The following is a 22,772-nucleotide window of genomic DNA, read 5'->3' as shown; positions in this document are numbered from 1 at the left end:
AAAATAATATGAATAGTAAGTTAATTTTTACAAAGCAGTTGTGTTTAGAAGAGAATGCGAAGTCCAGGCAGGGGGTACCACTGTTTTTCAGTGATGGTCAACAAACTGAATGCAATATGGTATTAAAGGAAATAGAATTTGGTAATATGAGAAGCTGAAGTAAGTGAACTCCGTAATTCAGATCACTTTGTGTAATAGGAAGACGTTATATGGTGGTTCTGTTAACATCTTTATTGATGCATGATGTTTAAGTGGTTTACACACATTTAATGAAACCTCGTGATATTTTTATGCAATAGGCAGGATTTCATTTCAAGATTGGTTATAATGCTTTTTAGGCAAGGCTGTGTGCATTTTCTACCTTGCAGACGACCAGACACATCAGTAGAAGTGAAGCTGCTGCTCTCATAGGGCCATGGGAAGTAAAGTGCTGTATGTGCTCATCCAGTAAGTTACAACCAGTCAAGGCAGTGGGATCCTATGGATTTAACAGCCTCAGGGTCAGTGCTGGGCAGAAGGGAGTTCTAGGCATACACATGCCCTGGATTCACATGGAAGAAATTCATAGCAAAACTTCTGTATAGAGACACTGATTGACCGTGGTTAGTACATTTATCTTCTGGCTTCTGCAGGATTGGATTTAAATTACAAATGGGTCAGCAGTGGATAATTTAGTTCAGTGGTCATTTGGATTATCATCTCCATCATGAAGCAGTCATATATCATGGAGGCAGCTGGCAGCTTTGCTCAGTGTTGGTCTCATTTTTGGTAGAAGCTGGTGGTTTTGGGAACTGGAGTGAAGAGATTTGGCAGTGTATTTTTGGAAGAGAAGGAAGGTGGCTGGATGTAGAAGTGGTCATAACCCCCTTTTGATGTAAACTTAAAGCACCTAAATTAATCTCGGTTTTGTCTTTTTTGTTTGAGTGAGAAATGTTAAAGCAGTAACCTATCAAAGTCGTGTTTTGGGCTGAAGGTGAAGCCTGTGGTTTGGTTCCTGAGCTGTACATCACAGCTCTTGCTGTCCCCATTAGCTGGAGGTGCAGCACTTTACGTTTTCCTCTTCCTTAGATGTACACAGCTGTGGTTTCCTGGCATCTTAATCATAGAGTCATGAAGTTGTTTGATTTGGAATGGACCCTTAAAGGTGATCTAGTCCAACTCCCCCTATGAGTATGATACCACACCCTTCCACAGTTTTAGAGTCTTGTCTTTTGCATGCTTCATCTCTTGTTAATGCACCCCTACAAGTTCATTACACTGTTTCATTAAGGGTAAACTGAGGCCGTTAGTACTGAAGCAACCCCACAGCACTCCTCAGCAAATTAGGAAGAGACAAAGACTTTTGACCACAAGTCACCTTCTTCTAACCTCAGGTTATAAACAACCAGCGCCTGCTCGAAAGGATTAAAAGAAGGTTCTCAGCATATAGGGAATAAAGCTACATTATATTTGATCTCAAAACAAGGCCACGTAGTGTGGTTAGGAGTCTAAGGGGGTACATGAAATCAATGTGGAAGACAACACAAAGGCATCCACATAGGTTGGTCTAATACAAGGCTGCATTACATGCTACTACATGTAGCTATGTATGGCTGGGTGCACACACAACTCCACCAAAATGCAGCCTTGTAGAGGGGAACAATCATAACACCACTCAACAGTGACATGTAAAGAGGTTTTTTTGTCTTGATGCTCCAGGGCAAATACCTATCTCTTACCAAATATGCTGTGGAGGGTCTTCAGAGTGTGAACAGAGCCCTAGGTTTTTAGGTGTGATCTGAAAGACCTCCATGAAAGTGTGAAACAAGTTTCTCATTATTCAGTGATTGTTAATAAGAATTGTCTTCTAATGCTTGTTGCTTAAAATGTGACACTTGATGTGTTTTTTAATTTGGGGCTAAGAGTCAACGTCAACATTCAACCATAGAATCATAGAATTGGTGGAATTGGAAGGGTCCACTAAAGATTATCTGGTCCAAATCCCCTGCAGTGAACAGGGACACCTGCAGCTCAATCAGGTGCTCAGAGAGTGCTACAGCCTCACCTTGAGTGTCTCCAGGAATGGGAGCATTCACCACTTCTCTGAGTAACCTGCCTCAGTGCCTCACCACCCTTATTTCTTCATTATGTCCAGTCTAAATCTCCCCTATTTTAGTTTGAAGCCATATTGCCTCATCCTGTCACAACTGACCCTGCTCAAGGGTCTGTCTCTCCATCCCCTTCTTTCTCATAGCCCTCTTCAGATATTGAAAGGCTGCTATCAGGTTTCCCCAAAGCCTTCTCTTCTCCAGGCTGAACTGCCCCGGGTCTCTCAGCCCATGTCCCAGACAACATTATCATCAGTAGTTAGGATTCTTGCATGCTTGTTATTGTGAATAATGAAAATGTCCAGCAGCCATTCGGCCTCAGCCTCATTCTGCATTACAGCCAAGTTGCGGTGAGTTCATGCCTACCAGCCACATGTTCCTGGTTCTTCTGCATGCCAGGTAAACCATAGGCCATGTTTTACAACAGGTATGATAACGCATCCAACTGCTTAGCCTATCTTGGTTGATCGGTCATAATGGTGGAGATCATCTCTTGGTACCAAGTAGGCAGAAATGATTTGGCAGACGTGGAGATGCCACCCTAATCTATAGCTGATAAGTTGCACTGTGTGATGTGCGAGCCATTGCCTTGCACTCATGGGAAGGGGAATAAATCCCCAAAGCCTCCACCAACTGATGATTCTTTTTTTTCTGGGTATATCTACCTTAACAGAACGAGCTCATGTGGTCCGCTGCTGAGTTACTCCCCCTTTCCTGTCCTCAGAGGAGCAGCTGTGATGCATTTGCTTCAGGACGAGCTGCTCTTGGGTCTCCCAGATGTATAAATTCAGATCTGTGGCTCTGCTTATTGCTCTGTTTCATCTGCAGGAAGGGAAATAACATCTTTGCAAGAATAGTGTCTCGAGATAGAAGGGGTATAAAGATAGATTTTCACTGCTGTAAATTCATAGACGAATAGACTGCTTTTTAACTCTGCAGAAGCGAGTGCCACTGGATCTAATACCTTTACAAATTTATAACAAGGCTCAACATTTACCCAGCTTCTATTTCAAAGCGATGTAACATAGCACTGTTCCAGTGGTCTGTACAGTATATTTTCCCATGTTTTGCCCAGGACTGTGATATAGCTATGCATTTCATAGCTTGAATTTCACGGTAACAGCTCTGAGTTATGCCATTTTATTCCTTTACAAACTCAATTTCTCAGCAAGGATCGCCAAGCTCGAGGCTGTTCCTTGCTTAGATTTACTACTTTTGGAGAAATCACGTCCGAATCTTAGCAGAGGTTTGGCAGCTCCCACGTGGAATGGAAATGCAGCCATGTCCTGAAGCTTGCTCGTGTCCTAGCAAGTGATGAGAGGATGGGGAACATGAGATGTGAGAACCAGCCAGCCCATTGCACCAGAACTTTCTATCAAGTGGGCTCTTGCTGATTTTGGTCGTGCATGAATTACATTGTGCTGGCTCTGCTGAAAGGATCATCACTCCTGCAGATGAGATTTCCCTCTGACAAGATGAGAATGTAAAGGAAGAAAGAGGCTTTTATAGCGGTGCACCTACACATTGTCATCACATCGCTACCATTATGCAGCCATTAGCAAGCCAAATGCTGACTGCAACAGCAAAGCTTGGAGATTCAGTCTCTTCTTCACCTGGCTCTTTTTCTTTCCTACCAGAAGACAAATAAAACCGGCTTTAATGCCATGAACAGAGTATGGAAATGTGTGATGCTGTTCAAATGATGCAGTTGGGAAGGTTGTAATTGATCCATCAAAATTTGCCTTCTGGGTTTGACCTCTCCACAAGAATCCACAAAGAACAGTGCTCAATGGTTCTGGCTCCGGCAATGGATATATACTTCTGTATATTATGAAGCCTTAGATGCACAGAATATCCTGAGTTGGAATGGACCCACAAAAACCATTGAGTCCAACTCAACCGCTGGTGATTTCTCTTGGCTATTGCTTTCCTGGGTATTTTCTATGCCATATAGTATTTTTAAAATATTTTAAATTTTTTTGTTTGTTTTTGCTAAGATTTTAGGTGCACTTAGCATAGTTAAATGGTTGGACTAGATGATCTTATCGGTCTTTTCCAAACTTTATGATTCTGATTTAAATCACCATTGAGTGTCCCAGCACTGATTATACATTTTTATTGTAATTTCAATCACATTTTGTGCCATCCAGAGAAGAGCTTAAGCCTTTATTCCTGCTGTTGTCCCTGCATACAGCTCCCTTTGTACTAACTTCGTACAGAAGCTTCTCTGTTATCTTGTTTATAGCCACAGTATTTATCAGCAGCGTGCTCCTCTGAGGAATATCAATCTTGGGATAACTGATAATGTAACAGGAATAATTCCCTGTAGTCAAGTTTTTGCACAAAGTAATGTGCTTTCTGTTACTTTAGTTCCTAGTTGAGTGATCTTCAGTTGGAAATTATCTTTGGTCTACGTGCTGCAGTGGATGTTTTAACTTAATTGTATTCACTGTATTCTGTACGCATGCAGCAGTCAGTACCTTTTGGTTTGGGACTACCAGTTCTCTCTCTTCGGCAGAGAAGAGAGAAGTCAGAGGATGGGCCAAGCTGTGGGATGGATGACAAACTGGTTTTATTCTAGCTAGAACATTATGTAAACTAGTGGTATACTGAAATTATAGCTTAAAAGCAGTGGTACCAGTTTGATTTGTGCATAGTTACTGAAATGATATCCTTGTCTGGCCACATAGTCACAAAGGCAATAAATTGGGAATTGAAGCTGTACCTTCAGGGTTGTCAAAGAGAATGTCAGGAGGACATCATCAGGCTGACCCTTTCTGAAATGCCAACATTTAGGGTAGGCAGCTTTCTAGACAGGGAATGGTCAACCCAGGGACTTCCAGGTGTCCTCAGTTTAAATATGCCTTCAGACCTTCAAGAAAGGGTAAATAACAGCAGGACAAGGGGAAATGGTTTGAAGTTGAAGGAGGGAAAGTTCAGGTTAGATATCAGGGGGAAGATCTTTACTCTGAGAGTGGTGAGGTGCTGGAGCAGGCTGCCCGGAGAGGCTGTGGATGCCTCATCCATCCCTGGAGGTGTTTAAGGCCAGGTTGGATGGGGCCCTGGGCAGCCTGGTCTAGTGTTAAATATGAAGGTTGGTGGCCCTGCCTGCGACAGCTTGATGGTCCTTGAGGTCCCTTCCAACCCAAGCCATTCTATGACTCCATGATTCTATGAAGAACCTAAAGCATAGGTTATTTTATCTCTGATTGCCTTAAGTCTGAACAACCAGCTTAGGATTTGCCTTTCTGTCAGTAACCATTGTATCCTTCCAAAATTTTCTGATTTTTCCTTAATATTTCCCTACTTCGTGGAAGCTCACCAAAACATTTATTCTTATTCAATTACTGGGAGAGAAAACAACAGTTTAGTGTCATATGAAAATTAAACAAATGGAACTGTAAATTTGGGCTGAATGTCTGAAAAAAATTCTTAATACGGTTTGGAAGCTTTTTCTTTCTGCTGTCATTCATTTGTTTGAGGAGGAAATTTCAGAGAGTGTTATCATCATTTAAAAAGTGAGAAGTTGATGTTATGCACTTTCAGTGACACGTCTTCAGTTTCTTTTAATGATGTTCTCGAAGAGATCCGATGCCATGAAGGGAGAAGAAAGCCTAAGGAAGGTGGAAGTTGTCGGCTTCTAAATCAATCCATGTAGCATTTTTAGGCTTTATGTTTTTTATTACACACTTTCAGCCCAGGTAAGACAGACCTCGTAGGCAATTAAGCTGTGAGTTAGAATGAATTAAATTTTCTGAAATGCTTTGCCTTTTTTTTTTCTTTTTTAATCCAAATGACTGTCATTTACAAAAAGATACTTCATTTTACCCACAGTACTTCTCTGTCTAAGGGGAATGCTTAATTGCAGCCACAAATCACCTCAAATGCTTTCATACAAAGATAAAACAAGTTAAAAATTGTGCATCATTTTGAAAATGCAGGTTCTGAATTCAATATGAGATGCAGATTTCTATTTGTTTTTCCTTGTGTGCTCTCTCCAAGTGCTCCATCCTAGCAAGGCGTTCTTTGGGACATCCCAACAACCCTTGTTAGGAACTAAAACAGTTACCGTGGTCATCTACAGAGTGGTCATTATCCATACTCTGGTGACACACCTCAGGCTGTGATTTTGTCCAGAGAAAGCATCTTCCCATTTTGTAGGTTTGAAATCTGCGATACTTATGATAAATACATGTAATTGCTCAGCATTACGGGAATTTTCTATCCCAAATGTGCCATTTGAGGCTCATTCTCATGCATTTAGAGCTTGTACCCCACAGTATGTTCACCTTTATAGGCTTTTCCTTCAGTTTTCCTGAGTCAGTGAGTGATGATTCTAAATGCAGTTGTTGATACTGTTTCAGGATCCCTACTAAATTACAACTGAATGATTCTTTTTCTAGTGGAATAATCAAAGCAAATGGGATGTGAATCAAAGCTGTTCCTCCAAAGCCGCCTTTATGGCCTATTTTTACAGTGAGCTGTAACTCAGATTTCTCTCTTTAGAGAGTAAAAAGAAAATAGTACAGGATAAAAGGCCAACATGATGCAGCCTTTCACCATAGCTATGAAAATTAGGATTATTGAGGTTTAATGTCCAAAACCCATTTGAAGAACTGTTCGTGCACAAAGTGTACAGATCTACCTACAGGTTTTCACTGTCCTTATTTTTACATACTCTGTCATTGACCAAAATGCAATTTCTGTTCACGTATGCTGGTTCACACACAGACATAAATGTTGATCTCTGGGATAGCCATGGGTCAAATTGCTTTTCTGACATCTTAATAGTTATGTGGGTATGAGTAAAATGGGAACATTTTTGGAGAGTACTTTTTGAATATTTCTCTTAGATGACTGTTGAACATATTTACTGTGTATAAAGACTGACTTTTGTTGGAATAAGTTAACCAGAAATTAAATGAATAGCACAGTGTGTGACTGTGAATGTGTCCTCAAAGCAGAAAATAGAGAATATCTGTTAGGTCTTTTGTGTCACCCAATGCTTCTCATTTATAAAACTTAATTGCCAACAGGGGCTAGATTTATTTTTAGAAAATTATCTAAAATACTCGTTCTGAGGAGGAGAAGAAGAAATACATTGCACGTGTTAGCAAATTCTGGTGACCTCTTCTTTGGAAGATCTTCAGGCTGAGAATTTGCATCTTCACAGTTCCCAGTAAGAACTGTTGTGTTAAGGTTGTGCCTTTTGCCATTTCTCTGGAAATACACCAAAAATTTGGCTCAGTTGCACAGCTTTGAAGAACTGCAGTGCTCACAGCTTTGTAAAAGGCTTCTGGTTTGTAATGAGTGAAACCTCTCGTGGGCAGTTCTGCCCATAAAGAGGACTGAGCTAAGGACAAGGACCTTGGAAAGGTGCCTGCTCCTGAGCTGAGGACTTCCTCCCCTTGCAGTGTGTTTTGAACCAAGTCTTTGTTCTCAGACAGGAACAGGATCTGCTGAAAAGAGCAATAGTGTGCTATTGTGTAATTAATAATTATTCTATGGAATTGTGCACAGCAGGCAAATTAAGGTGACACAAGCGATTCCAATCCTTTCTTTCCCAAACTCTTCAGTGTTTGACTTTGCATTCTTAATTCTCCTAACACATACATTAAATGAGTGTTTCCTGTTAGTTTAATTTATTTCTAATGAAATTTTCTAAGGAATTTATTTTATTTCTAATTCTGAGTATTCCTGCTGGCACACATCCTATACAGTGTATCAGTGTTGCAATGTACCGTGGTCAGAAGATTCTTGGTGCATTTGTGATGCTTGCTACCATGGTAGTGTGTTCAAAGGGGTTTTCCCCTTTCTGGGCTGAAGGCTGAGCTGCACAACTGCTGCCTGGAGTTCTACAATTGCTGAGCAGATGCTGGGACCTCCAGCAATTAGGACTTCTGCCTGGTGAAGACATGGTGAGGACAAGTCAGCCTTGAACTTCAGCATATAGCAAATTAAACCCCAGTCCTCCTTCTCTTAGGCTGTACCACTGGAACATGACATTTCTGAACTTTTAGCACTGCTTCCTACTGTAAGGGTAGCTCTGACATCCATACTACATTTTTCTTTACCTTTTCTCTACTTCCATTTCCTCCAGTAGAGATCCTTTGATTAAATGAAGACTTCAGAAATTATCTGTTTTTCATTACCATTATCATTTAATCAAGCTACCCTTGAACATTCAAGCCTAAGGTCACTCGTCCATATCCTCTTGTCCTCCACACCACGCACAGCTTCATTCTTAATAACTTTTCCCTGCTATCAAGTTTAAATCTGCTTTCTTAAGCTCTTGACCATTTGTTCTTTATCACAAGTGTTGCTGAGCACTCATAAAATCCCTCTCACAGAGTCATTGCTATCTAACAGCCTTCTCCTAATCTGTGATTACTTTATGGTTTGTATCAAGTAAAATAAGGGTATCCTTTGGATCCTTATCGGTATTAAGTGAACTGCTGTTGTCTTGTTTATGCCAAGAAATTAAAGCCTGTTAGAACACATGAGCCACCAGAATTGAGTTCTCTAATGAAGCTGAAGTTTGCTAGAGATTGAACTGTGGGTCTTTAGGGGAGGCCTGAGATGGTGATTAATGCTGGGTACAAGGAGTCCAACATTCTTGATTACACCTTTTGCTAGCACTGACCTTTCCTGTGGCCTCACACAAGCAATTTAGTCTCTGCTGTGGGAAACACTTAGAAACACCATCACACCATTGCCCGATAAGAAGTTGATGGTAGATCAGCAAATCTGAACTCTTCTGGTTTGTATGGGGCTGTTCTCCTTCTGAAAGTTTTCTGGTGCTTCTGTTAGTTCAGCCATGTTTAAGCATGTGCTGGGTTATAGAATTGAGAGCTGTTCCCTTCATTTCACTGAAAGCTGAACTCCTTAGAATCATTTGAGTTGGAAAAGACCTGAAAAGATCATCTAGTCCAACTCCTTGCAGTGAGCAGGGAGAACTACAGGCAGATCATGTGTTCAGAGCCCCATCCATCCTGACCTTGTGTGTCTCCTGGGATGGGGCATCCACCACATCTCTGAGCATTCTGTTCCAGTGCCTCACCGTCATTATTGTAAAAAACCTTTTCCTTATACCCAGTCTAAATCTCCCCTCTTTTCGCTTGAAACCATTTCCCCTTGTCCTATCACAACACACGCTGCTGAAGAGTCTGTCCCACTCTTTCTCATAGCATCCTCCCTTATATACTGAAATGATCAAGTTGCTTTGCCTCCTCTTTCCCAACTGAAAGAGAGATAACGGTATGTGGTTGTAGGGTGCAGGTTTTATAAGAGCTAATTTACTTTTTTTTTAGTGAGTTCTACCCATCACGAGTGCTGTGTAAATGAGGCTTTAAAAAATAGGAGAACGTTGCAGATTTGTTGGCAGACGTGGAAAAATGCAGTAAGTCAGTCAGTTGAATGAGGTTCCATCAACCTTGACAGCGTTCTCTTAAGGGCATCAGTGGTTGTCACTTGGAACTGGTGACATTAAATCTATTATTTCAGAGATAAGCTCGGTGGTGGTCTCTGTGCTCTCTTCCCAGATGACTCTGCAGTTTCCCTCTTTGATAAAGCCTATTCACACTATCGATCCATGAAAACTGAGGAGTAAAGCTGCCATCCTCTGCACTTCTCCCTGTGCAGTATGTCTCTTTAGAGAAGCGCTTTTCAAACTTAGTGCAAATGGTTCCCTCCGCAGAAGCAACAGCTGCATCATCCCAAATGTGTCACTCTGCTCTGATGGAGTCAGCACTGCAGGGGCATTAGGGAGGAAATTGTTTGGATTTGAAGGAAATCATGCTACTGAAATAGACAGGAGCTCTGAAAGGGAGCTGCATCCTCTTGGAGTGCTGAACAAGGAGGTAGGAAGTTATGGGTCTGCAGAAGCAGACCTTGCTGAAGCGTGTGAGGGAAAAGTGGTTAGTGCAGATTCATCCCTTATAAATGCTGACCAGTCTGGAGCTGCTGAAATGCACATTAGTTGCCAAAGAAAAATCTTTCCTAGTGAAGAAATGGTGGTGTTCTGGGTTGCTATGTGTGTTGGGGGATCCAGTTTCAAACACTTGCTTCTATTCCCAATCTATAAAACAAAGAGAAAAACAATTCCAGCTCATCCAGGAGTGGAATTAAGATTTGAAAGAGTGCAAGGCACCTGCATGCAGTGATGGGAAGGGCAATGCAAATACCATCCATATTTCTCTCTTTTGGATAGAACATCTTAGTCCATTATGACCCTGATATTCAACACCTAATTATGTAAATATATACGAATTTGAAAGGAAGGCTAATTTTGTTGCCTCGAATGTAAATGAAAGAAATGACGAGGTAGTTTCTAGAAGAAACTCCTATCTGGTAAACAGATGGCATCATTGAAATGAAGATATTTTGCAGGAGGAGATGGCAAACATTCTGTGCTAAAATATTCCCAGAATTGGTATGTCATTCTGCATACACAGGAATGGGATCCTAGAATGAAACAATAACACATAATAAAAATATAGTGTAATACAGACATGCATAATGCAGTATGATATCAGCATTTATTCCGTTGCCTTTTTTTTTTTTTTAATGGTATCTCTAGACTTTGAGCTATTAAGTACTTCTGTTTGTTTTAGAGGTGGGGAATTAACCTGTATGAATCAAGTGGCCAACCCCAGAAGTTTGCCTTCTCAAAGTGATTTCTGACATCCTGATTTTGTTTATAAGAAAAGGACTTTCTAAGTATGTCTCAAGTAGAGCAAAATCAGTCATTTTTGGGGCAGATAAACAGAAATCGTGCCCAGGTTGTATATTCTCACCAGTTCCCCATGTTGTCTGTTCTCCTTCTTCAGCCATCAAGTCTGTCTCACCATCTGTTGGCATTTTATGTTTTTTTGAAGACCACCCTATAAATCTTTTCTACTCTTCACACTTCACGTCATAGTCTGTCTTGTCTTCCCCACCACTGATGCTTGGCTTTTGGGTGTTGGAATTGCATATACAACCGTCACACATCTAACTCTGTGGTTTAACTCCACTGAATGCTTTGTTTCTTTTTTTCCAGATTCATCAAGGAGATAGAGCACGCCATGGAGCTTGGTCCAACCAAACAGTGTCCTCTCCGTGAGTTCCTCACCATGTACATCAAGAACATCTTCCTCAATCAGGTCCTGGCTGAGATCAATAAAGAAATCGAAGGAGTCACGAAGGCATCTGACCCCCTGAAGATTTTGGCTAATGCAGATACCATGAAGGTCCTGGGTGTGCAGCGGCCTCTTCTGCAGGTAGGAACTGGGTGAGCTGCCAGCAGCTTCCCTTACTGCCCACCTAATGATGACCTCAAGTCCTGGGTTGTACCTGAAGGGGACTTAAAGGAAAGCTGGGGAGGGACTTTTTAGAAGGGCGGGTTGCAACAGGATGAGGGGAAATGGCTTTAAACTGGAAGAGGATAGATTTAGACTAGATATCAGGAAGTTCTTTGCTGTGAGGGTGGTGAGACACTGGAATGGGTTGCCCAGCGAGGCTGTGGATGCCCCCTCCCTGGAAGCATTCAGGGCCAGGCTGGATGGGGCTTTCTACACCCAGGTGTGTAGAGTGGGTATGTCCCTGATGCTAAATATCCCAAATATGCAACTCATGGCATCTTTGTGTCTTGCCTGACACATACCAATTATTAAAGCCCCTGGTAGCCATTGTGATGACAAATTAAAGACCTACTGTAAAAGCTAATTTTCAAGGGTTTTGATGATGCATGTCTCGCTTGGAAGTTCTAGGAGTGCTTGCAAATCATAGGTTGGTACAGTTGGACTATACACATGTGCCAAACTCCCAAGGAGGAGCAGATATGAGATGTTTTGCCTCCCTAGTGCAGTGTGTTTGTGATTCACATGGTGCTGTCACAGCAAGGCAGCTGTATTTGCTACCTCAGCCAGATAAGAGAGATTTGAGAGATTTGGCTTTGAAGTTAAGAGTATTTCTATGAGAAGTCTCTTATGAAACAGCTTTTTAAAGCTCTGATGTGAAGCAGTGATAATAGCAATAAACACACATCTTATCCTAACTACATGGGTAATGGGACAGTTCAGAAGCCTCAGAAAAACATCCAGATATTGTACTTGTTGCATAGGAGTAAAAGGAATGAATTAACAGACTCTTGCTGTGATTAGGGTCAAGCTCTTTTAATCCTTTTCAATAATTCTCTCTTATCTATAAAATTGTCTCTTCGGGAATGAATAATATTTGCAAAGTTCTTAGGAAGTAATGTGCATCTCCCAAGGTTTTTATGGCTTCTTTCAACCTTAGTTTATATCTCTAAAAATGTATGTATACTTTAATGATGCATACTAATAGCATTTACTGTTCTCATCGTTTGGGAGAAGTCGCTGGGGTTTCTGCATGTATTAATGGTTACTAAAGCTGCACCTATCTGGGTACTTTGGGTTTGGGTATGGGATGTTTTTTTCAGTGGCAAAACAAAATTAGATTCCAAGCCTTTAGAAGAAAATAGTCTCCTTAGAAGGGGGGCAAATCCTTCTGTACGTGGTTTAGAAAATCTCCATGAGTTAAAATGAAGTTTTGGAGAAGCACAACAACCCTGGACTACATTCTTGTCAAGACAGAGCTTTAACAGCCTTCTCTGAAACTCCACTATCAAAACTGAGGAGTGGAGGAATAAAGCTCTTTGTAAATAATTACCAACGTGAAAATGGTTTCACTGAGCATACACAGAGTAAGTTGAGAACAGGGCATGGCCCCAAAGAGCACTTTATGGCTGGGTATCTCACATTGAGCCCTCTTTTAAGCTGAAGATGGAGTTGATGATATTTGCTTTTTTCCTCCCTTGGCACTGCTGAAGTATTGCCAATCAGGTATGAGATGTTATAGCAGAACCACAGCAGGAGTGGTTATGAAACAACAGCTGAGTATTGAAAACAACTTTAATGAGAACAGAAGGAGTTTTATAGATGAACTCGAGTGCATTGGTTGAGCAAAATAGCAGAGAGTGGGGAAGGAACTGCAATATGTGCCCTCGTTTTGCAGTTATTTGCCAGTAATTCCTCAACATTGTGAGTACCTTGGAGAAGAGAAATAGGCCAAATCTGCAACACATATAGAAATTTTCCAAACTTTGATATTTTGGAAAAGGGTAGGAAAAAAAAGTAAGTTTTGGAGTCGTTCTGGCTTTCACAACAGGAAAAGTGTCTGAAGATTGAAACTCTGAGTTAAAATTAAGAGCAGAACTCTTTCATGGTTCGAGGGCTCCATTGAGGATGTTGTCTGGATCTGGAAATAATTAGGTATATTGTGTTGCATTGTTTATTGTTTGCCTTCCTTTTGTTTTCTCTTCTGGGAATTAAAGTGAGTGAGAGCCTGAACGTAGCCTGCACAGGCAGCTGACCTTACTGGGAGCTGAAAATGTTTTACAGTAACATTAACACACAAGCTTTGGAGCAGGACCACGGAGGTTGTTAACCTTACCAATTTGTTTTGGATGCTTAATGCATTAACGTATTTCTGTGTATTGTGACTTGTTAGCCATGAAAATGTGTAATATAATAGCAAAGCATTTTCTTAAAGTTCACTGGGGGTTGAAGAGACAGAATGGCTTGGAATTTTCTTGTCCAGCCCCTGTGATTTATTTCTCATGATGGATGGAAATCATTATGAACTGGAATTATTCTTGGTCAGAGTGTACATGGTCAGAAGGTCTGCCCATTCCCAGCATTACAGAAGGGTAATTTTGTGCAAGAGAAGAAAAATGGCTGCCTCTGAACCAAGTCATCCAGATAGCTCCCTAAAATAATTGTATTGATTTTGCATTAAAAGGAGAAGGGCTATTCTTACACTGACAGTGCTGGAGCCTGGAATCTTTGCCCTCAACACATCATAGAATCATAGAATGGCCTGGGTTGAAAAGGACCTCGAAGATCATCTAGTTTCAACACCCCTGCCACTGGCAGGGTTGCCAAACACCAGACCAGGCTGCCCAGGGATCATGGATGCCCAGATCACGGATGTAAAGAAAACAGGATGTGTGGTGTGAATCATCCTTGCACCTCTCTCCCTAAGCTGTGTTACTTTTTTCTCCCTTGTGTCATGCATGGACGGGTTCGTGGTTCAACCTTCCTTTCTATCCTGAAGATCTTTCTGAAGTGCCTGCAGCAGGAGCCACAGCTGTGATGCGAACACGACTCAAGCATTTATCAGCTCCCACCGCATAGAGTGATAATGACTTCTTGGTGATAACTATCAGTACGTGTTTGACCTGAATTAGCTTTCAGATGAGAGGTTTTCTAGTATCTTATGCCACCATATCCTCAGACAAATCCAGTTCTTTAAAGATTATGCTAAGAAAAGATTGCAGCTGCCCATTGTAAATAGTGCATTTAACGAGGAGGATGGTCTTGTTTCCATTCTTCCAGCCGTAAATGTGAAATATTGTAAATTCCTCTCCTTTTACTCAGAGTGACTGAATAACCGTGAAACTAATTTGTTTCAGAATTATTCCACGTTAAACTTTATGCTGTAATTGCTTAAATCAATACTAAATTAGGCTGCAGGCAGCTCGACAGCTTCCTATAGCCTGTTCTTGCATGTTTCATGTCAGCGTGATCAATCTTTCCAGCCAGGTGGTCACTACGAATGGTGGCCTTGAAGATGCATCATCCCATTTCCATCCAATGTGAAGTGCACGTGGCTTCCATCTTTCCACCAGCGGGGCAGGATTTTCCCTTCAAGCGTCAGTGTGACTGCTGTTTATTATAGCAGAGTTATGTCGATGACAGGCGTGATGGTTTTCTGGCAAAGCTCCAGTGGCTGAAAATTGAGTAAAAAGCTCCTTCAGAAGTCAGAGCATGCAGCTGTTTGCAGGATAATTACTTGCTGGAGCTAATTACTCCATTGCTAGCACCATTTACCCTGCACACAAGTCATTCACTTGTGTCTTTCCAAGGAAGCGTTGCTGGTGGCTTTGTCGTGTTTTCTCCCTGTCAGATTACTGGGTGTTAAGAAGAAGAATGGTTGCAGTGAGTGGCATTTAAATGGCTCACCAGGAGAGATGAGCGCATGCTTTGATAGCAAGTGGGTGTTATTATTTATTAGTGTAAACAAATTAGCTGTCTTTTCAGCCTGGCTTCCAGCAGGCTGATCAATTCCTGGCTGATCAATTGGATTTTTCCCATTCAAGGACAAGCATGGCTTTAAAGATACCACCTGTGGCTCTGGTCCTTGCATTTCAACTGGTTTTCAGCAACATGGGGTCTAAAATAGTGCTTTGCAGGTGTCTTCATCTCTGTGAAGACTGACCAAGTCAGCAGCAGCATTGCCAGCTGAACCCATGTCACGAATCTTCTTCTTCACTTTGAATTGATAGACGAAATTATCTCTCTGTGGGAGTCTGAGTCTCCCTGTTCCTTTAAATATTTCTTTAGATAATTCTTCCTCTGGGGGAAACGTTTAGAGTAGTTACTGCCTTTTGGGGAAGGCTTTATGAGGCTCCCTTGTAAGTCATATGCAGATCTGTAAGTTCTCCACTGAGGCTGATCGTGAAGCTGTAAGTTACATAAAAGCAATTGCTAGCTTTGGGCAAACCATTATGGCAGTGCTTCAATTTATTTTAAAAACCAGGCTTAACATTTACTGAATGTAAAGCCTAGGCAGGAGGTGGCTTTGAGTTGCAGGTAGACATATTGGAGCAGTGTTACTTGCAGGCAGAATTGTTTTCTTCCTCTCCAGAACTAGAAGAGCAAAGTCATCTTGCACAAAGCATTCTATGACCGTGTCACATTGGACCCAAAGGAAGCAGTTGCATGTTTGGGAGCTGTTGGAGAGGGTCCAGAGGAGGGCCTCAAGGATAATAAGAGGGCTGGAGCACCTCCCCTATGAAGACAGGCTGAGGGAGCTGGGCTTGTTCAGCTTGGAGAAAAGAAGGCTGCGGGGTGACCTCATTGCAGCCTTTCAGTACCTAAAGGGAGCCTACAAACAGGAAGGGAGCCAACTCTTTGAAAGGGTAGATAATGGCTGGACAGGGGAAATGTTTTGAAGTTGAAGGAGGGAAGATTTAGGTTGGATTTGAGGGGAAAGTTCTTTACAGAGGGAATGGTAAGGTGCTGGAACAGGCTGCCCAGAGAGATTGTGGATGCTTCATCCCCAGAGGTATTCAAAGCCAGGTTGGATGGGGCCCTGGGCAGCCTGGTCATTATATGTGGAGGTTGGTGGCCCTGCCTGCGGTGGGGGAGGTTGGAGCTTCATGATCCTTGAGCTCCCTTCCAACCCAAGCCATTCTGTGCTTCTGTGATTTGAGATCTCTAAAGCCTGTCATTAATCCCTGCAATCTCTGAGTGTCTCTTCCATTGGCAGGTGCAGTGTTGCATTGGAGTTGGCCAGAATCCATGTAATGCCTGTGTATTCATTGCTGAATGTGGGCTAGCATACTCTATCTCTCATGGTTCATGAGACTCAACACCAAGCTGTTCTTGGTCACATAATTAGTGATAGGACTAGGAGAGAATGGCTTCAAGTTGCACCAGGGGAGATTCAGGTTGGATGTTGGGAAAAACAACTTCTCTGAAAGAGTGATCAGAAGCTGGAACAGACTGCCCAGGGAGGTAGTGGAGTCACTGACCCTGGAGGTGTTCAAGAAACGTGGAGATGTTGTACTGAAGGGCATAGTTTAGTGGGAAATATTGGTGATAAGTGGATAGTTGGACTGGATGATCTTGGAGGCCTTTTCCAACCTTGCTGATTCTGTAATTCTATATGGTGTGCTCTAAAATGTGTGAGAATCGCTTTCCAGTTTGAACAAACATTTGGAAGCAAGTAAAATCACACCTGCTCAGATTGGATTTGAACTTCACAGATTATGTGTTACCAGTATTTCCAGGTATTTAATAACTGTCTTTTCAATATGTACATACCTAGTATCATAGGATCATGGCACTGATAGTGGAAGAGGGACCTCATAGTGGAAGAGGAATGTCATCCATCTGGACCTCCAGCCCGAAACCAGACACTGGTCAACAAGATGTAAGGTCAATCATGATGATGTTTTTTTGTCAGAATCACAGATTGGTTAGGTTGGAAGGGACCTCCAGAGCTCAGTTCAACTCCTCTGTTCAAGTAGGACCACCAGAGCCACTCTCCCAGAAGACTCTTATTAAGTCTTGTAAACTTCCAGAGGTGGAGAGTCTCTGGACACTGGTTCAGCATTGCTCTCCTACTGGAAATCTTTTTCCTATGTCTAATCTGAACCTCTCAAGTCACAATTTTTGGCTGCAGTCCCTTATTGTGTCATGTGTATGATATACAGAGTAGACCTGAATCAGGAGAGGGTCAGGTTGGATGTGAGGAAAAGGTTCTTCACCTGAGGGTGGTGGGCATGGAGTAGACTCCCCAGGGCAGTGGGCACAGCCCTGAGCTGGTGGAGCTCAACGAGCATTTGGACACTGCTTTCGGACATAGCATTTGGGTTCTGGATGTCCTAGATGGACTTCTAACTCCTTTCTATGATTCTGTTTGTCAGAGCTGCAATAAATATGAAGCAGATAAAATAATCCAATGTCCACATTACATCCTTCACACAACCACTGCCTGTGGTTGTGTATTGGTATGTGTGATCTCTGGTTTAAATTATTGCAGTGTTATTAAAGTGTACCTCTCCATTTGTGCTACTAGGGTCAGTTTAGCTACAGTGATCTGTCAGTGCTAGAGATAAAAGTGTCTGCATAGCAGTTGTATCAATGAGTCTAATCAAAAGATGTTATGGGAAAAACAGACCGGTTAATAAAAAGAGATCATCTCAGTCTTGTCTCTCAGCAATTACACTGTGCTTTTCATCAGTAAATCTTAAATGTTTTTTCAAGAATTTAATTGGTAAAGCTTGCTATTCAAAGGTTGTCTGGCTAATGTGACTTTCTTTCTAAATCTCTGTAGGGCATCAGCCAACATCATTCCTATGGTACAATACTTGAAGGTGGTTGAATTCATTTCATTTGCTCTCCTTGCTTAGGGTTGTTTCTGCTAGGTTATTTTAGACGGTGGCCCAGGCTGGGAGAACTGTATTTCCAGCCTTAAGCTCTGGGTTTGAGCAAAAGCAATAACCATTGCTCTGAACATCTTTGAAACTGGCAGCATCGGGTCGGAAAAGCACAACCTCCTGAGCTGCTGGTGGTGAGAAAACCATCCAGAACGGGGTCAAACTTCGTGTTTTCAGGGTGGGTTGGAGGGGATAGAGCGACTGCTGTCTCTTTTGATCTTTCTGCAGCAGGATTTTTTGGTGGACAAGCAGGAGAGAAGTAATGCTTTCTGACACATGTGCTGACAGGGACTGAACCGCATTTGCACTCTGTCAATCTGATCTTCCAAGAGCTGCTTTTTTTTTTTTTTTTTTTTTTTGAGATATATTTGACTTTATCAACCATCAAAGGCATCCTCAGTTTTTGGTCTGCGTGGGAAGAGGAGCAGGCAGCCAAGAGAGAGACACATTGCTGCATGGCCAACTTGACTCCATGGAGATCAACTTCTCGGAGGGAGCAGAAAGGGCTGTGGGCACTCAAGGTTACCCTGGGAGCTGGAATGGATGCAAAGAGAAGTTGAATTTGCCACTGTGGATTTTCTATGTCTTTCTGTTTTTTTTTCTGGACATTAGTCTGATAAGCATGACTCCAGCCAAAATGGAAAGAGTAGTATACTCCTATTCTTGCACACTGGAGACGACAGAAAACAAAAAGAGAGTTAAAAAAAAGAGATAGGTGGCATTATCTTCTTGGCCTCAGAGATTGACATCTCACTAGCATATCCTGTCTGTGTCATTGCAATTCCCTGTACACCTTCTGGATTAATCCTGTCTCTGTAGATGCACTATATTGAGCTGGAAGGGTTTTTATCACATTTCTTTTGCTCCTGAATTAATGTTCTTCTTAGGGTGATGGGAGGAACTGTGTGCATTGTCTGCCTTCCCTTTTTCAATTCCTTCTGATAGGATTTTAATTTTAAATCCTGCACTCATCACACATACAACCATTTCTGCTTGGCCAGAAGTCAACAGGAGTGTGCAGTAATTGAAGATTATGGGATATGTACCAGCACAGTACTGGGAATGCCTGCGAAATAGCAAGTGCATCAGCTTTGCTGCCATCAGTGGGATGCAGAGAAGCTTCTACATCTTGCCAAATTAACCCCTTTGAGGGAACTCTGTTGTGCTAGGTTTGTCTTCTCCCAGGACCACGTGGCAGTAGTTGGGAGTAAAACAAATGTACCTACCCCAGCCTCAGTCGCAGACTTGGATTGATTATTTTAATTAGCAAAACAGTCCAGACTCCTTCACCTGTAGTATTGGTCCCATACATCCTCATTTTCCCTCACATGGCTGAGCCCACATTGCTGGTGTCAGAAACAGCCCCTTATCTTTATGTCCAGAGGAGAAGCCGTTTGGCTTGGCTGCACTCCTGTTTGTTTAGACCTTAAGCAGCTCATTTCTTATTTGTAACCTCATTAAGCCTATAGCATCCATAGCAGGAGATCACATCCCTGGGATGCAGAGGTAGAGTTGACCTCTGTTGACCCAGGTGAGCTTCCAAAATTAGATGTTAAGGCCCAGATACAGCAACCACAAAAGCTCCGTTTCACCCAGCTTTCCATTTCTCCCTCCAGCTACCTGTCTTTCACCGTATTTCTTCACCTTAAATCAGAGTTTGGACGTTGCTAGGGTTGTTTCTGTGACTGATGACCCTATCTGCAACGTCCAGAAGGGTTTCAGTATCCACTTGTATGTGTAAGGCAAAGTCTGGTGAACTGCATTTAAATAAGAAATGTATCACTCTGAGGCCAACACGCCTCTAAGATTCAGAGGGCTGGAGCACCTCTCCTAAGAAGAAAGGTTGAGGGAACTGGGCTTGTTTAGCTTGGAGAAGAGAAGGCTTCGGGGAGACATCATTGTGGCTTCCAGTACTTGAAGGGAGCATATAAAGAGGAGGGGAAACAGCTGTCTGCAAGGTGGATAGTGAAAGGACAAGGGGGAATGGTTTTAAACTGAGACAGGGGAGGTTTAGGTTGGATATTAGAAGGAAGTTTTTCACATAGAGGGTGGTAACGCACTGGAACAGGTTGCCTAAGGAGGTTGTGGATACCCCATGCCTGGAGGCATTCAAGGCCAGGCTGGATGTGGCTCTGGGCAGCCTGGTCTGGTGGTTGGCAACCCTGCACATAGGCAGGGGGGTTGAAACTACGTGATCACTGTGGTCCTTTTCAACCCAGGCCATTCTATGATTCTGTGATTCTCATTCTTAACTATCTTTTCACTAGGGAAGTTTCATTGCTTGCTTTTCTAAACTCGGAAGTGCTGGAATGTGGAGTGGTTTTCTTGACTGTCTCCACACCTATTAGCTCCGGATTGTGTCTCTCCATCACAACAGTGCATATTTTATCCCTTCTCTTTGCTTGGTTTGCTTTGTGAATCCTGAAACAGTCTGTAACACAGTCCCAAGCAATGCACTTTATAGTTGACTTCCCGAGAAAGAACTTTCCTGCATTCTTGCCTGGCTCATTGAAAGTCACATTCTTATTCTTTTTCCCCTGCATTTGAAGCCTGAGTCCATTTCACTTCGGAAGAATAACTCTTAATTTCTCATTTTTGAAATGTTTTCCTAATCAGAAGTGCTGTACGAGAAGAGCCATCGTGTTTTAAATAATTGATGGCTACTTTATTGAGTTGTCAGCGCTAATTCATCGTCTTTTTGAAGTGCTTGGATGTTCAAAGGAGTAATCTTTTTCCAACGTGCTTATTTTTTGAAAAAAAGTTCATTTTTATAATTACTTTTTTCTTTTTTTTTTTTGCAATGGAGTGTAATTGTAGTTGTACAGCAGTGGGGTGGGATGAAGTACCTTCCAGCTCATGCCGGCTCTAAAATGCCTTTATTACCATTTTTACTGCTAATTTCTCTGCCTCCCTCCTTTCGCGGAGCTTTAATTATACCTGTTTTAAAAGTGCATTTTGAAATATGACACCTAGTTCTCATGGAGAACAAAAGAGAGATTAATCCATTGTTAAAAGGAAAGGTAAAGAAGCTGTTTTTCTTTGTCAGGGCCACCCCTCCCTGACAAGTCCCTTTCAGTGGGAGGACTGCAGAGAAGGAGCCATGATTTTTGAAGGAAGGGACTTGTCAACAGCAGAACTGAAAACCAAAAAACAGTTGCACGGATGCTGTGAAAAGAGCTTTCCTTCTTGCACATGGGTTTCCCCTCTCCCCTCCACTGGCAGAGAGAAGGGCTCTTGCAAGACCATATAAACTTAACTAGCAGTTTAAAGATCTGCTTTAGTGCTGTGTATTGATTATGTAATTAATTAATTAATTTAGTGTGTTTACTTGCATCAACTTCACCCTACAGAAGGTGAAAGCTCTTCCCTTGCATTGCACATGGGATGGACCCATATGGGTGCTTTATAAAGTTTTTGGGTGCTGCCGTGTTCTGCAGCCCCAGTTGTGAATATTCTGGGCCAGACCCAGGGCTTGATGGAAGAGCTGGGAACATTAGGCTTGGCTCTTCTAATTAAAGCATTCAGAGACCTCATGTGTCTGTTAAGAAAACCGATACATGGAGTGAGAGTAGAGTAGAATGATACAATGCTATGGGGGAGCCCTACCACGGTCTGTGTTCTATTTTAATTAATTAAGTGCTAATTATAGCTGCTGGAAAAGGTAAAGACAAGAGAAAATTGAAAACATTGAATTTGTGAAGATGGTATCCCAAATTCTGATCTCGCTGACCTTGAAGTCAATGGAGTTACACAGGATATCTTCCAGCACAAGAGAGATGAGATCTATCCCATTAACTCTAAATAATTTCTGTAGTCAGTCATTTTAAACATAAAAGGACAGGAAAGATAGGGCCATTCAGCTGCATCCGACTCCTGTTTGCATGGATAGCGTCAGCCTCGATAACCTCTTGAGTTGCATACAATTAAAAGAAAAACAGGCTCGAACATGAAGCAAACCAAACATTCAAGCCACCAAGGGAGCTCTGCTTGTTGCAAAAGGCTTCTAGCAAAAGAAGCTGAGATTTCTCTGCTTGACTGTATAATTTCTCCTTGCAGAGTTGTGTCAGAAACTATTTTAAGGGCAGGTTGGTGACAGGTTGTACACCCTTGTTTTTGTATTAACACAGCGTGTCGTATTTAATGCCTGCTCTCTTGTTTTCCATTGCACTTTGCTGGAAACAACACAATCACAAATTTCCATAGCAGCTTCCTATTCTTTTTCCAGCCATTGTGATATTTCCACCCATGACACAGGAAACCTACTGACCCTTAACTAACAATGTCATTTTGGTTTGCCTGCTTCATTGCTTAGGTGGAATTACCTGCTTTCTACTCATTTGTCTCAAAATCACTTCAAGTAGTGTTTCTCTGGGGTTTAGAACTAGTTTACCTTTGAGATGTCTTCCAGCTTTTTGGAGTTTAAGGAGTGTTTGGACACAGCTCTCAGACATAGGGTTTGGATTTGGAGTGATCCTGGGTGGAGCAGGGAGTTGGACTCAGTGATACTTGGGGGTCCCTTCCAACCTTCCAGGCTATTCTTTGATTTTCTAAATAAGCACAAGGTCACCATAGTGACCAACAGAGCTGTGAGCATGCCCATGGCTTCCTAATTATCACAACCCCTTCAAAGAGTGGACCACATTACATTTCTGATGCGTCCCTGCTCTGAGCAGCAC

At 42.1% G+C, this 22,772-nt stretch overlaps 1 protein-coding gene across 1 annotated transcript in view; it reads left to right on the top strand.

Moving 5' to 3' along the window:
* EXOC4 (exocyst complex component 4) overlaps positions 1-22,772 on the top strand; it is a gene marked incomplete at its 5' end in the record, with an annotated part of 409,823 nt that overhangs the window by 295,013 nt on the left and 92,038 nt on the right. The window contains 1 exon segment of the mRNA NM_001199320.3: positions 11,128-11,347. Within this exon segment, the coding sequence (NP_001186249.2) occupies positions 11,128-11,347 (220 nt within the window).

The sequence above is a fragment of the Gallus gallus genome, chromosome 1, assembly GCF_016699485.2.
Source record: "Gallus gallus isolate bGalGal1 chromosome 1, bGalGal1.mat.broiler.GRCg7b, whole genome shotgun sequence".
NCBI classification, from domain to species: domain Eukaryota; kingdom Metazoa; phylum Chordata; class Aves; order Galliformes; family Phasianidae; genus Gallus; species Gallus gallus.
The sequence above is the reverse complement of the archived record's forward strand: the minus strand, read 5'-3'. Positions and strand labels throughout refer to the sequence as shown.